This window comes from Crinia signifera, chromosome 7 (genome assembly GCF_055691185.1).
Source record: "Crinia signifera chromosome 7, ASM5569118v1, whole genome shotgun sequence".
Lineage (NCBI taxonomy): Eukaryota > Metazoa > Chordata > Amphibia > Anura > Myobatrachidae > Crinia > Crinia signifera.
The window spans coordinates 19,168,043-19,181,225 of record NC_139223.1 but is presented as its reverse complement, the minus strand read 5'-3'; the positions used below and the strand labels follow the sequence as shown (position 1 = coordinate 19,181,225).

The 13,183-nt window shown below is 47.1% G+C and overlaps 1 protein-coding gene across 1 annotated transcript; it reads left to right on the top strand.

Annotated features, from left to right (window-relative positions):
- The first annotated feature begins 736 nt into the window (after window positions 1–736).
- LOC146019894 (uncharacterized) lies at window positions 737–3,131 on the top strand. The gene is made up of 3 exons (XM_083152529.1): window positions 737–1,335; window positions 2,100–2,173; window positions 2,490–3,131. The coding sequence occupies exons 1-3, from the start codon at window positions 1,166–1,168 to the stop codon at window positions 2,810–2,812; spliced, it is 567 nt and encodes a 188-aa protein (XP_083008655.1). The 5' UTR covers window positions 737–1,165; the 3' UTR covers window positions 2,813–3,131.
- Window positions 3,132–13,183: the final 10,052 nt, after the last annotated feature.

The window sequence follows — 13,183 nt, the reverse complement described above, 5'->3', positions numbered from 1 at the left end:
TATCGAAAAATGGACAAAATATCAGCGCATCTTTTCAGCAGGATGCACGAGCCAATCAGCCGATCCGGCCAGTTTTTGAGCGGTCATCTGTCTTTGTTCCCGTGTACACACTATACAATTATCTGGCCAATCGTAGAGTTACCGGCTGATTGTTCCAATCATTTTATAGTGTGTTCCCGGCTTTTGCTGGAGGCAGATCTGGCAATAACGAGTTGGGGATACGGGTGAGCGATGGCGAAAGTCTGCTGATCATCACTGTATACATTTATCTATTTGTAGGTGCAGAAGCAAATACATTTATCAGCATAATTGCATTTGATACTAAGGGATTGATTCAGCTACCTGTTTTCAAAATGAGCAAAACCATGCTGCACTGCAGGTGGGGCAGATGTAACATGTGCAGAGAGAGTTAGATTTGTGTGTGTGGGGGAGGGCTGTTCAAACTGAAATCGAAATTGCAGTGTAAACATGATGCAGCCAGTATTTTCCCTGCACAGAAACATATAACTCGCCCAAATCTAACTGTCTCGGCACACGTTACATCTGCCCCATCTGCAGTGCAGCATGGTTTTGCCAATTTAGAGAACAAATTAGTCCTGCGATCAGATCTGAATTAGGCTCAATATTACGCATAATGGGCCATAAATAACCGCAAACCTCAATCTGGATCCAGTGATGATGGGTAATTCTGTTGCACTAGCACAGCTTGTTTGTGTGTACGCCCATTGCGCCTGATAGGTGGATGCAGATGCTCCCAGGGCAGCTTTTGCAGGGTGCCCGTCTGTGACTTCATGCAAATGCCGCTACGAGGCCCCTCCCTAGCGTAAATCCATGTGAGGGAATGTACAAGGACTGGAGACACACTAGCACCTACTGGTGCGTCCTTAGACACCGTTACTGGCCACCTCCCAGTCACCGCCCAGGAACATCCTGAACTTTCATACAAAACATTTCTACCTGAGGGCGTCCTAATGGGGTTTTTAAGGCTCTGGGTGGCAAATTGCGCATTGTGTTCCCCTCTGACTGAGGCCCATTGAGCTGTCATGGCGCCCTGTGGGAATAGGCCCGAGTGCTGGACATACGGATCCTTCATATGTGTGACCAGCGACCCAAGCCACCATATTGTCCTGTGTACCTACCGTATATACTCTCTCGCTGATAGACGATGACTATGTCTCTAACGCTGACCTTGTCTCTTCCCATATTAGGACGTCTGCGGAGTTTGGGGGAAGTGACCTGGTCCGTGAAAGCCCTGTCCGATGACATAACTCATTTTAATGATCTGCGCGAACCAAACCGGCCGGTGGATTTCATGGTTCCCGTGTTTGTATACAGGTGCCCGAACTCATAAGAATATAACCTTACACAGGAGGGTGATGGGGACACTAAGAATAGGACTCTTTAGTCTACCTGCCTCAAAATTGCATTTTAAGAACCTGGCCACTGGGTGGCGCTATTCTGCTCCAAGTTGCCCATGAGGTTACAAAATGATGTGTAAGAGAAACTAGTGGAATGGAATAAGGGTCTAATTCATGCACGGCTGCAAACCCGCTGAAGGCATACCTCCCAACATTGAGGTCTTGAAGATCAGGAAGCCAAAAGGGCCCGTGGTCTATGTTGAAGTGGGCGGGAATACCGTGGCTGTAAGCCACGCCCCTATTTTTGTCACTATGGGTGCATGGCCAGCACTGTGTAAGCTGCTGGCCATACTCCCAGCTCCTCTGTCTCACTGAATAGATGCTGTGTGCATGTAGAGCCTCGGGTGACAGTGGGGACTCCACACTGTCGTCCCCACAGAGACAGTGCCCATTCTGGGTTAGACAGACCTGTAAGAAAAGGGACAGTTCGAGGTATGCGTAAGGTCAACGAAAATAGACTTTAGAGTCCTAGGGGTACATTTACTAAAGCTTCTAAAAATAAAAATAGGTGATGTTGCCCGCAGCAACCAATAAGATTCTGGTTGCTATAGGCAACACCACATGTTTTCGTTTGTAGAAGTGTTAGTAAATGTCCCAGTAAGCCATAGTTCTCTTATCTGTAGACTAGTAAGCCTGCTCTAAGCTAATGCTTCGAAAGCTAGTATAATGATTGTCTTTCAGCTGTTCGCGACCATGGAATCATAGTGATGGGAAGGAAATTGAGAAAGTCATCACAGATGCGCACAGCATCACAGGTGAGTCCTCTTTCCCAGAATGTGGTGGTCCTGCCTCTCTGATATGATGTTTTGCACCTGACAATGGACATTCTGTTAAATGGCAGGTGTTAGTCAATCAGGGAAGTGGGTGGGGCTTAGGAAGCCACAAGGGGGCAGGGCTAAGCTTGGTTCCCCCTGCGCCGAGTTACAAAAAAACAACCATTGCTGGTTGAGGAGATGAAATAATGACAGGCCTACTACGGGGTAGTATTGTTTGAGTAACAGACACTATTATACGTATCGTCTTGGGAGGATCTGAGTGCATTATCGATGATCATCTAATCTTGACTTACAGGAGTTAACCCCATCATAGTGATCACCAAATCTTCCTCTGGGGATCACGCCAAGATTATGAGCAAGTTTAGAGAAATGGGATCAACCCGCATCGTTGCTCTAGAAAATTACACGGAGGAGAACCAAGTGCGGAACCCGGAGGTGGATGAGAAAATCCTGGAATTTCTGAACACCTGCATTGAAGAAGCGGAGCCAGGAATTGGGAGGATGGTGGAACAGGATCCTAAAACCAGATTAATGGATCAGATGATTAAACATGTAGAACAAAAGACACAATTGCTGAGAAGGAAAATAATAATAATTTGTCTGAGGGGGATTATGTAAAGTAAATTCTCTACTGAATATGAATAGCTGTTTAATAAGTACATGTAAGCGCCTGTTCTCTATCATGTTATATGCCAACTCCAGTCCAGTGTTCTTGGACCCTGTAACAGTTGGTTTTCCCCTTGGGGTGTTTTAGGTGGAAATGCTGTTGTCAGTCTATTACTGTGTGTCTGTGATGGTGTCGTGTGACTGCTTTGTGTCATATTAGATGTCATCATTTATTTCCAGAACCTGATTCTAGGTTCCTTGTGTCCTAGTCTAATACACATGTAGCTCCCAGTGTAATGCTGTTATACACATGTGTATGGGTGCTCAGGGACCCACCAGTCATACTACCTGTGACGGAACCAGGCCACGCCCCTTTCCGTCATATGTTGTTCTCCCGCCTCTTTCTGCGCTTCAGCAAAGAGAATTGCAAAATGCCGGCGATAACCGGATATTATCACTGACTGTATTCATATCTGAGCTGTGTTCCCCAGACTGCTGTATACAGGGGACATCACAGGGCGGTATGTCGGACAATAATAGGATGTTATACTGACTGTAATCATATCTGAGCTGTGTTCCCCAGACTGCTGCATACAGGGGACATCACAGGGCTGTATGTCAGACAATAATAATATGTTATACTGAATAATCCAAACAGGTTATTCCATTAGGCTGAGTATGTGTGCTACTGGAGGGAAATATTCCCTCATGTTATGTAAATGACGGTAATATGTTCCCAAAGCTTTGTATACTGTATCCCATACTGTTACATATGCATATAAAGACAAGAAGATAGTTTCTGGGCACAGGAGAAACTGGGAGGGAGGATCAGCGTTGCCCGTGGTTACGTCACTGCCTCCAGGTAATGTTCTTAGTAAACTGCGATGGTATCATGAATAAGGGATTTGTGACTATGAAGTTAATTATGGCAGTCTTCCCAAATGCGTATTACTTAAATATTGTAACTGTATATGTGGAGACAAATGGTCCAGCTAGAAGGGACCAAACGCTTAGATTAGAATCTGGTCAGTTTGTTTATAGTTTTTGGTTCAGGGATCAAAGGACCTCTTTATAGGCTGTTTAGTAACAGAGACTACAGGTAGTGGCAGAGACATATACTTCCCCCCCCAAATAACAAGAGGCTAAGGATGGATAACACCAGGGTCAGTCTCCAGAGAAGAGATCTGTTTACATGAAGGTGTGAAATCCCTCACATACACAAGCTTCAAAGCCAGATGAACGGAGTGAGTTAATCAGCCAATGGATAGGTATTAGGAGACCCTGTTACATTCATGCAACTGCACCCAGCATAGGAAGGGTTAAGAATTCCTGAGGGAGGGGGAGAGGGGTGCTTTTGGGATGTAAGTGGGTGTTTGGAGGGAGAGAAGGGAGAGAAGTGACTGAGCGTCAGCGCTGGAAGTTGTGGACTTGCGGGTCCTGTCCATCTGAAGCTAACCTGAGTGGTGTCGTGGTAAGGTTCTGATAACGTGACTAATACTGATGGCCTTTATGTATATATTGTATATAGACTGTAATTGCTGATTTTACATGTATAACCCGTGTGTAAAATAAAGGTAATACTTTTGTACCTTTGCTATTGTGTATTCCTGTGCGATCTTTGGAACTCGGAGTGACCCTGGGGGCTCTGCGTGAGGCATAAGTCGCGCTGCGCTGCTGCAAGATCCCGGGATCCTCACAATTGGTGGCAAGCGGTGGGGATCGCACACCCAAAGGAGGGAGAGCTAGGGGCTCGTATCTTGATGCGACCAGGCTCTGGAAACACAATAGCCAGTAATTGGCCAGTATTAGCTCATGTTTGAGGGACCTGGTAACCATTGTTGCTAACAAGGATGCCGGGGAGAAGAAAAAGTATACTTTGCGAGGGCATTAAGCGAGGGAAGAATTCCGCTTAAGTGCCGGCTTGTCCAGGGGACAATCCCTGCAAGCGAGGGAACGGCGGAGTGTGCCGTGGCCCAGAAGCGGAAGCTGACGTAAGGGGGTCCAGCAAGTGACGCTGACCAAGCTCTACGAGTGCAGCCCGTGTGGAGAATGGCTCCAGGAAAAGGACAGAGACGTCCAAAGAGAGGCAAGAGGTGCCCACAGTCACCCAGAGCAGTGAGGCTCATAGATGAGGAATCGTCATGGAGTCGTCTGGCTGAGGAATGGGACTGGAGAAGCCCATCCACGCTGATGCAGCCTCTCTGGGAGGATTGGGAAGCAGCATATCGGTGGATTAATGTATGGACAGGAGCTACTACAGAGGTGAAAGCAGCTTACCTGACCGATGAATTTAAGCAGTACGTATCTGAGGCTGCAGCAGGAAACTTGCTGCATACGGTGGCGTGGAAGACTTTTGTCACAGAAGTAAGTAACGCCACGCATCAGCTAATGCATAGAAGCCGGATCGCTGCGGCCAGCGTGCCAGCACCGGGTAAAGTGGTTCCTGGGAAGGAGCCCGTGAAGAGAACTCAAAGGGAGGAGGAGTTGATGGTGCCACCGGGGTGGATGACCGAGGGGTCCACTACCGAGATCCCAGGGGGGGAGGCAGAGGAACTGTGGCCTGCAGAATCTGGAGCTCCATTAGCGAGAATGAGTCTGGAGGACCTAACTGACGAATGGAGGCTACGATGCAGCACACCCCCTGAAGGCCGCTCACACTGCACTCTCATCCGATGGGTGTACGAGCAACAAGAGGACCCGCTACATGCATTCAGCGTGTATAGGAACTATGTCCTGTGTCCAGGAGAACTGAGAAGTGTCCAGGAGCAGTTGCAGTGTCTCCTGCACTGTTATGATAATGCAGAGAGGGTCGCCCGGGCACAGGGACAGCTGAATTCCACAGAGTGGCTGGACCAGTGTCAGAGGGTGGAGGCAGAGGAACGTCGGCTGCTGCAGCTTATGCATCCTCAGAGAGCCACAGAACTAGATCCCCCACTGACACAGGGAGAAATCACAGAACTGTTCCCATTCAGTGAGTTGGGAAATGAGGAACTAGCTGTGGAGTGTCCCTGTGATATCGCACCAGGGACCCCGGACTCTAAAGGAGCCCTAACATCATGGACTGTGATTGTGGCAGATGGATATCGGGGAGGGGATATTTATTCCCCCTGCATTGTGCCAAGTAGTGTGGCGGAGCTGGGCACTGTGGCCCCACATGGTGATGATGGACTGGTGCACACGGAGCCCGTGATAGATGGAGCAGTGCCAGTATACAGTGCAGGGGCTGCCCCAGAGAATAGCCCCAGAGCAGAGCATATCTTGGAGGCTGGGACTGTGATGGCTGAGTCCTCGCCACAGGAGGTACAAAGCAGTGGTCAGCCACTGCTCCAAGCAGCTAGCCAAAGGATGGGGGTGCACCCAAAATTGGCACCCCAGGAAGAATGGCAGTACATCTTCCCTTTTGCAGATGTGGGAGATGGAGACTTTGAAACTAGCGGCCAGAGGGTCTGCAAGGATTGTGCCCCAGCAGAGTGGGCAGTACTTCTCCCCTACATGACCACCAGCGGCCCAGGGAATGAGGGCATCTTGCCCCAGGAGCCCCAGCATATTCAGCAGGGGGAGATGGAAGGAAATGTGTCTGGTGGGTGCTCTGCCACTCTACCACCCCAGGAGGATTATCCAGGACTGTTCCCACTTAGCCATCAGAGCCAGGAGGAGCTGAAGTCAAAAGGCAGGTATGTGACCGGGGTGCCAGAGCAGGGAGTAGAGGCTGGGGTGCAGCGCTTCTGCGAGTCCCCTGCAAGAGTGACTGACTGTAATTATGTGCCCGGGGAGCCGCTGCAGCAAACAGGCAGCCAAGCAAGCAAACATGGAGGGGATGGTCAGAGGCATAGCTCATCACCCCCCTGCACCTCAGAGGAAGACACCTCACTACCCAGCATGGCACGAGCAAGAGAATGTGAGTTTGCACCTGGGGCTGTAAGGGAGATGCCAGCAGTGCTGCCGTACAATGCCACCCCACCAGTCCCTCTCATAGCCAGGCTGGGGAAGCAGTGCACCCTGGGGAAGATGGAAGTTTGCCCAGGGGAGGCCCAGCAGTTATTGTTCAAAGGGCTGGGGGAGGTGTTCGACCCATGGGGGGGGATTGTGGGTAAATCAGGGGGAGACTCGCGGATACCCCCTGCTTCTCTGCAGCCATTGTGTGAAGGAGAATCCCCAGGACCGCTGCCTGCTGCTGAGGGAAGGTGGAGGCTGGGTGTGCTCAGGCCCTGGGAGGTGGGGGAGAAGGATCCCACCAGCAAGGCCCTTCAAGCATCAAGTAAGGGTCCAGAGGACCATTTAGAACTGGGGGAGGTGTTTGTGGGGGCTTTTAAGGGAAGAGCCAGGGAAGGATTGCGGATACCCCCTGCTCTTCTGCAGCCATGGTGTGAAGGAGAATTCCCTGGGCCACTGCCTACTGCTGAGGGCAGGTGGGGGCAGAGTGTGCTGAGGCCCTGCAAGGTGGATGAACAGACATGGATGGAAGGTTGCCCAGGGGAGGCCCAGCAGCTTCAGGGGCTGGGGGAGGTTTCAGACCCAAGTGGGGTGGATGTGAAAGCGTTTGAGGGAGGGACATTGTCGGTACCCGCCGCTCCTCTGCAGCCAACATCAGCACTGTTCTTAAGAGCGGCCAGGTTCCCTGATGCTGGTCTGCGTGCGCAGATCGGGCCCCTCCCAGTTGCGCCAGAGGCGGAGGGAGGAGGAACAACCAAAAGGGAAGGCGAGGAGGAAACATTCCCACCTGACAGTGGAAAACCCTGTACCAGGAGTACTGGAGGTTGTGCGCCAAACTGTGAATGGCTGAGCCCAGGAGGGCCAGGGATAAGCAATACGCAGGGACATTGTGTAGCCGTGAATCGCAGCGGCGGTAAACAACAGGGGTGCTGTGTGACGGAACCAGGCCACGCCCCTTTCCGTCATATGTTGTTCTCCCGCCTCTTTCTGCGCTTCAGCAAAGAGAATTGCAAAATGCCGGCGATAACCGGATATTATCACTGACTGTATTCATATCTGAGCTGTGTTCCCCAGACTGCTGTATACAGGGGACATCACAGGGCGGTATGTCGGACAATAATAGGATGTTATACTGACTGTAATCATATCTGAGCTGTGTTCCCCAGACTGCTGCATACAGGGGACATCACAGGGCTGTATGTCAGACAATAATAATATGTTATACTGAATAATCCAAACAGGTTATTCCATTAGGCTGAGTATGTGTGCTACTGGAGGGAAATATTCCCTCATGTTATGTAAATGACTGTAATATGTTCCCAAAGCTTTGTATACTGTATCCCATACTGTTACATATGCATATAAAGACAAGAAGATAGTTTCTGGGCACAGGAGAAACTGGGAGGGAGGATCAGCGTTGCCCGTGGTTACGTCACTGCCTCCAGGTAATGTTCTTAGTAAACTGCGATGGTATCATGAATAAGGGATTTGTGACTATGAAGTTAATTATGGCAGTCTTCCCAAATGCGTATTACTTAAATATTGTAACTGTATATGTGGAGACAAATGGTCCAGCTAGAAGGGACCAAACGCTTAGATTAGAATCTGGTCAGTTTGTTTATAGTTTTTGGTTCAGGGATCAAAGGACCTCTTTATAGGCTGTTTAGTAACAGAGACTACAGGTAGTGGCAGAGACATATACTTCCCCCCCCAAATAACAAGAGGCTAAGGATGGATAACACCAGGGTCAGTCTCCAGAGAAGAGATCTGTTTACATGAAGGTGTGAAATCCCTCACATACACAAGCTTCAAAGCCAGATGAACGGAGTGAGTTAATCAGCCAATGGATAGGTATTAGGAGACCCTGTTACATTCATGCAACTGCACCCAGCATAGGAAGGGTTAAGAATTCCTGAGGGAGGGGGAGAGGGGTGCTTTTGGGATGTAAGTGGGTGTTTGGAGGGAGAGAAGGGAGAGAAGTGACTGAGCGTCAGCGCTGGAAGTTGTGGACTTGCGGGTCCTGTCCATCTGAAGCTAACCTGAGTGGTGTCGTGGTAAGGTTCTGATAACGTGACTAATACTGATGGCCTTTATGTATATATTGTATATAGACTGTAATTGCTGATTTTACATGTATAACCCGTGTGTAAAATAAAGGTAATACTTTTGTACCTTTGCTATTGTGTATTCCTGTGCGATCTTTGGAACTCGGAGTGACCCTGGGGGCTCTGCGTGAGGCATAAGTCGCGCTGCGCTGCTGCAAGATCCCGGGATCCTCACACTACCCATGTGCATGTAATGAAGGTTATATAACTAGCATGTAGGATCTAATGCTTGTGGCATGTATAGGAGACTTTGGCATTAGGCTGCCCGGCTGACGATGTACATAAAGTAATGATTCCACCAGTAAGTTACATTGGCATAAGTCTTAGATTAAGCCTTGACAAAGCGAAATGCGCATTGGCATATCGCTGTAAACTGTTGTTTAAATACCTGTGTGTGTTCTAAATGTTATATATAAGCTGCGGAGAGGAGGGTGTATAGCGGAGGCATAGGCGCATGTGGAGAGAAGCGTGATAGACATGCCGGCACACGCAGCAACTGAAGGGAGCAGATCCCGAGGCTGCGAGTGCACAGAAATAAGGAGACCTGAAACAGGCTCCGGTACTCATATGCGCATATACGCACCGCTACCCCACTTCATACTGCAGCCCACATCTGTGTTTATATGTGTTATATGCGGCATGCTGCAGCGTGTAGACTGGTATATTTAACCATAATTAATCATTGAACTGTTCCTCTCATATATTCGGGATATGCTCAGACGGCATACTAATCAAGGTCTGAGCTGTCCTAGTATAGAAACCTGTATAGAACTGGGGCACATAAAGGTGTAATTCAAGCTTTATTACAGTGTGTACTATTTACCACAACATTACCAAAGACCCTTTGTGAATAAATATATACCAATACACAATAGCCTGGACTGTACAAAATACTCAGAGAGTACATGATTAAATCCAGACTCAAGCTTCTGTATTTCGATACAAAAATTGTGACCTCAGGCAGGATTCTAAATACTTTTTTGCAACAGTATGAGTAAAAACAGAAGATTGCAACAGTAGCTCATCAAGCCATACCAGCTGTAAAAAGAAGTGATTAACACAGTGGTTCCCGAACTGTGCGCCGTGGCTCCCTGTGGTGCCTCGGGACACTTGCAGGGGTGCCTCGGGTAGGTCGTCCATGACCAATTCAAATTATTTATGATCAATTATTTCTGGACAAAACCAGTGCTGGTGGCTGGCAATCATAAAATGTGTACAATCAGAACCATATCCTGCCCTTTACCACATAACTGAACCTAAGAAGCACATATAAATACAATCTACTTAATTTTATATATATTTTTTGGGGCCTAGGGGTGCCGTGGAAAAATTCTGATACTCTAGGGTGCCGTGATTAGAAAAAGATTGGGAACCCCTGGATTAACACATTAAAACATGGTGGTCTCAATACGGTTTATTACAAAAGACACACATTGGCTCAATACCACTGGTTCCTATCAAAAAGGCACCAGAATGAACAACAGTTTACAGATTTTAATCTTCTAATTTTCCTTTCTATTCTTTATTCATTACTTTGTTTTTAAATATTTCGCCATCGATATCCCTGGCACAGGGACCCTACACATCAGGTCATATACAATTAATACAATTGACCAAGATGAGCAACAAATGATGGTCTTTTTACCTTTTAATTGTCCACTCATTTTATATTATCTTTTGTTATTTTTAAGTCCTGTGGGACTATGTGGATGAGGAGTGCATCCTAGCTAAACTGATTTCTGTTTTTTCTTCTTTTGTAATCTAAAAATCTAAATCGGTTGAGAGCACCCTCGAACAGAGAGGATTAGTATATATAAAAATTCCCTCTGCTTGGAACCCATTTTTCCATCCACTACTGATTATACTTTCAGTATCACATATGGTGCGGGTCAAATCCTTCTCTGTACATTTAGAACTCATTGCATGTTGTAAATTCTGCTCCAGCCAATCAGCTCCTAACAGCCATGTGGTTTAAAAAGGACAGTTGAGAAATGATTGGCTTGAGCACCATTTAGCATAAACAGCAAGCTTTAAATAGCCAAAAAAGAAGGTGTGGCCATGTCATGCTTAAGGTGTCACACTCCCAAGGGGAGAACCTAGTGTTTTAGAAGTGGTGTGCAACCCCACCCTTATTGGTCTTGTTAGGACTCTGGAGGGTACCACCATCCCTGACCCCTAACTTCTGTTGCCTCTACCTGCGGTCGGTGGATACGAGCGGTGCTAAGCTTCACCTCTAACAGCCGCGTTTGAAGGAGCTGGTTATGTCGGCTCCAACCCACGATGCCGCCAGGCCTTGCGTGGGACAACGTGTCCACCGTGGCGGAGAGAGCAAAAGAGGGAAGCTAACTAACGAGACAAACAGGATGGGGTACCCCCAGAGTCTACCAAAATACGGGGAATATTCCCCATAGGTGCAACAATGCACTAAGGTGATTCCATCAGTAAGTTACATTGGCACAGTCATCTGGCGCCCCCCCCCCCTACATTGCACTAAGGTGGTAAATAAGTAAAACAACTCCAGACTACTGCACAGGGAAGGAATGACCCCTAGAAGGCAAACCTGACCCTCAGTGCGAGCTGCTGCAACAATGCAGAGATGGTACCATACAATATAATAATAAAATAAGCAGCTGCAGGGAGAAGCCCCTGACTTATCTGGAATGATGGTAATACTGCAGACACATCTGAGGAAACTGCAGCAAAGGCAGACAGGACTGCTGACTGTGACTGGGAACACAGACACCGTAGTACAAGCCAGGCTTGGGGCTCAGGACCCTTGATAGGAGTGCTTGCTGGAGTACACAGGACTATGACAGGATTCAAACAAGGCTCACACAAAGCTAGAGAGAACTCCACTAGGAACTATAAATGGCAGGGTAGTCCTGGGCAGAATGCCTTATGAAGGGCTCAGGTGATCAACACACCTTTGACAGATCCAACCCAACTCCCAGGCTGGGATAACCAGGTCAGACTTGTGCATTAATTAGTGTACAATGGTGAATTGATCCTTCAACCAGCGCACATAGAATAATAAGGAAATTACTTCCCTTTTCTCTTTCCCCTGAAGCACTTCTTAGTTTTCACAATGATGCTGACAATTCACTCCTCAGCAATCAAGATAGATGGCGCATAAAAAATGAAAGTGGGGAAATATCATCGCATAACATGTATCTAATCCACACTCAATATACTAAAACACAAGAAAACATTAAAACATCTTTCCAAAATGATGTAAACAAGCACACAATAAAGTGACAATGTGCATAGGTTCAAGGAAGGGTCGTTACCAGATGGTATTGAACTGTCAGAATATGAAACAGTTCAAAACAGGCATGAAGCAAATATGGATCCCGGGTCACATACAGCATACAGCTCTGTTGGTACGATAACTGTCCTTCCCGGTCCGTCTGCACACCGTCCTCACCGACGCGTTTCGGATCCCAACTGGATCCTTTTTCAAGGTGTATATGTGTGCCTCTCCATCCCCACTATTTAAACCCTATATGCCAGAGGGATTAGGACTAGGGGTTTTCAAAGCCTGTATTAACATCAAAGGAGAGAAAGAGGTGGAAACTGTATCTATTAATGGTATGGATCATAAAATCCAGGAGTTCATTACATGTAATGTGAAAAATTTAATTTATGCCATCGGTTGTACCTGCAATATGTACTACATCGGGAGAACATCACGTCCACTTAAAACTCGCTTGGCAGAGCATACAAGAAATATTGAGAAGGGAGTGGAAACACATTCTCTATCTCTCCATTTCAAAATGCACCATGCGAGTTCAATTAAGCATATTAAATCATTTGTAGGACTTAAATTCATAGAGGTTAATAATCGCAGGCGGGAATTTAGCACTCAGTTAGCAAAAACTGAGATGCAGATGATTTATAATTTTAATACATTAAAACCGAATGGCATAAATGCTGATTTTGAACTCAAGTGGTTTTTATGATTTTTTTTATTGGTATGTTTTTATTCCTGTTGTGTTATATATGGTAGGAAAAGGAAAAAGTACTCTCTTTTTCTGGGTGCACTGCTTTTGAAAAAAGTTTTAAAACTTAGCTTTTAATTTATTAAACAATTTTATAAGAATAAAATGGACACACGTTGATACTAACATAACATACAAAAAACATTGAACATATATTAGAAGTGTGTAACACTATGCCTCACAATCTATCCAGTAAGCATTCTGCGCTGGGAGACTAAACAGGGTTCTGTCCAACAGATTAAGGACAGCAGTTGTACCTTTCCTTTCACCCTAACACACTGAGACCCTATAGGACTCGCTCACCTGTAGGTGCAAAGCTCCGATTTCGCCTCAGGAAGCAGCGGTCC

Coding starts and splice junctions, on each gene's coding strand:
- LOC146019894 (XM_083152529.1), top strand. CDS start 1,166: ATGACTATGTCTCTAACGCTGACCTTGTCTCTTCCCATATTAGGACGT. Junction 1,336..2,099: donor GTTCCCGTGTTTGTATACAG/GTGCCCGAACTC, acceptor ATTGTCTTTCAG/CTGTTCGCGACCATGGAATC. Junction 2,174..2,489: donor AGATGCGCACAGCATCACAG/GTGAGTCCTCTT, acceptor CTTGACTTACAG/GAGTTAACCCCATCATAGTG.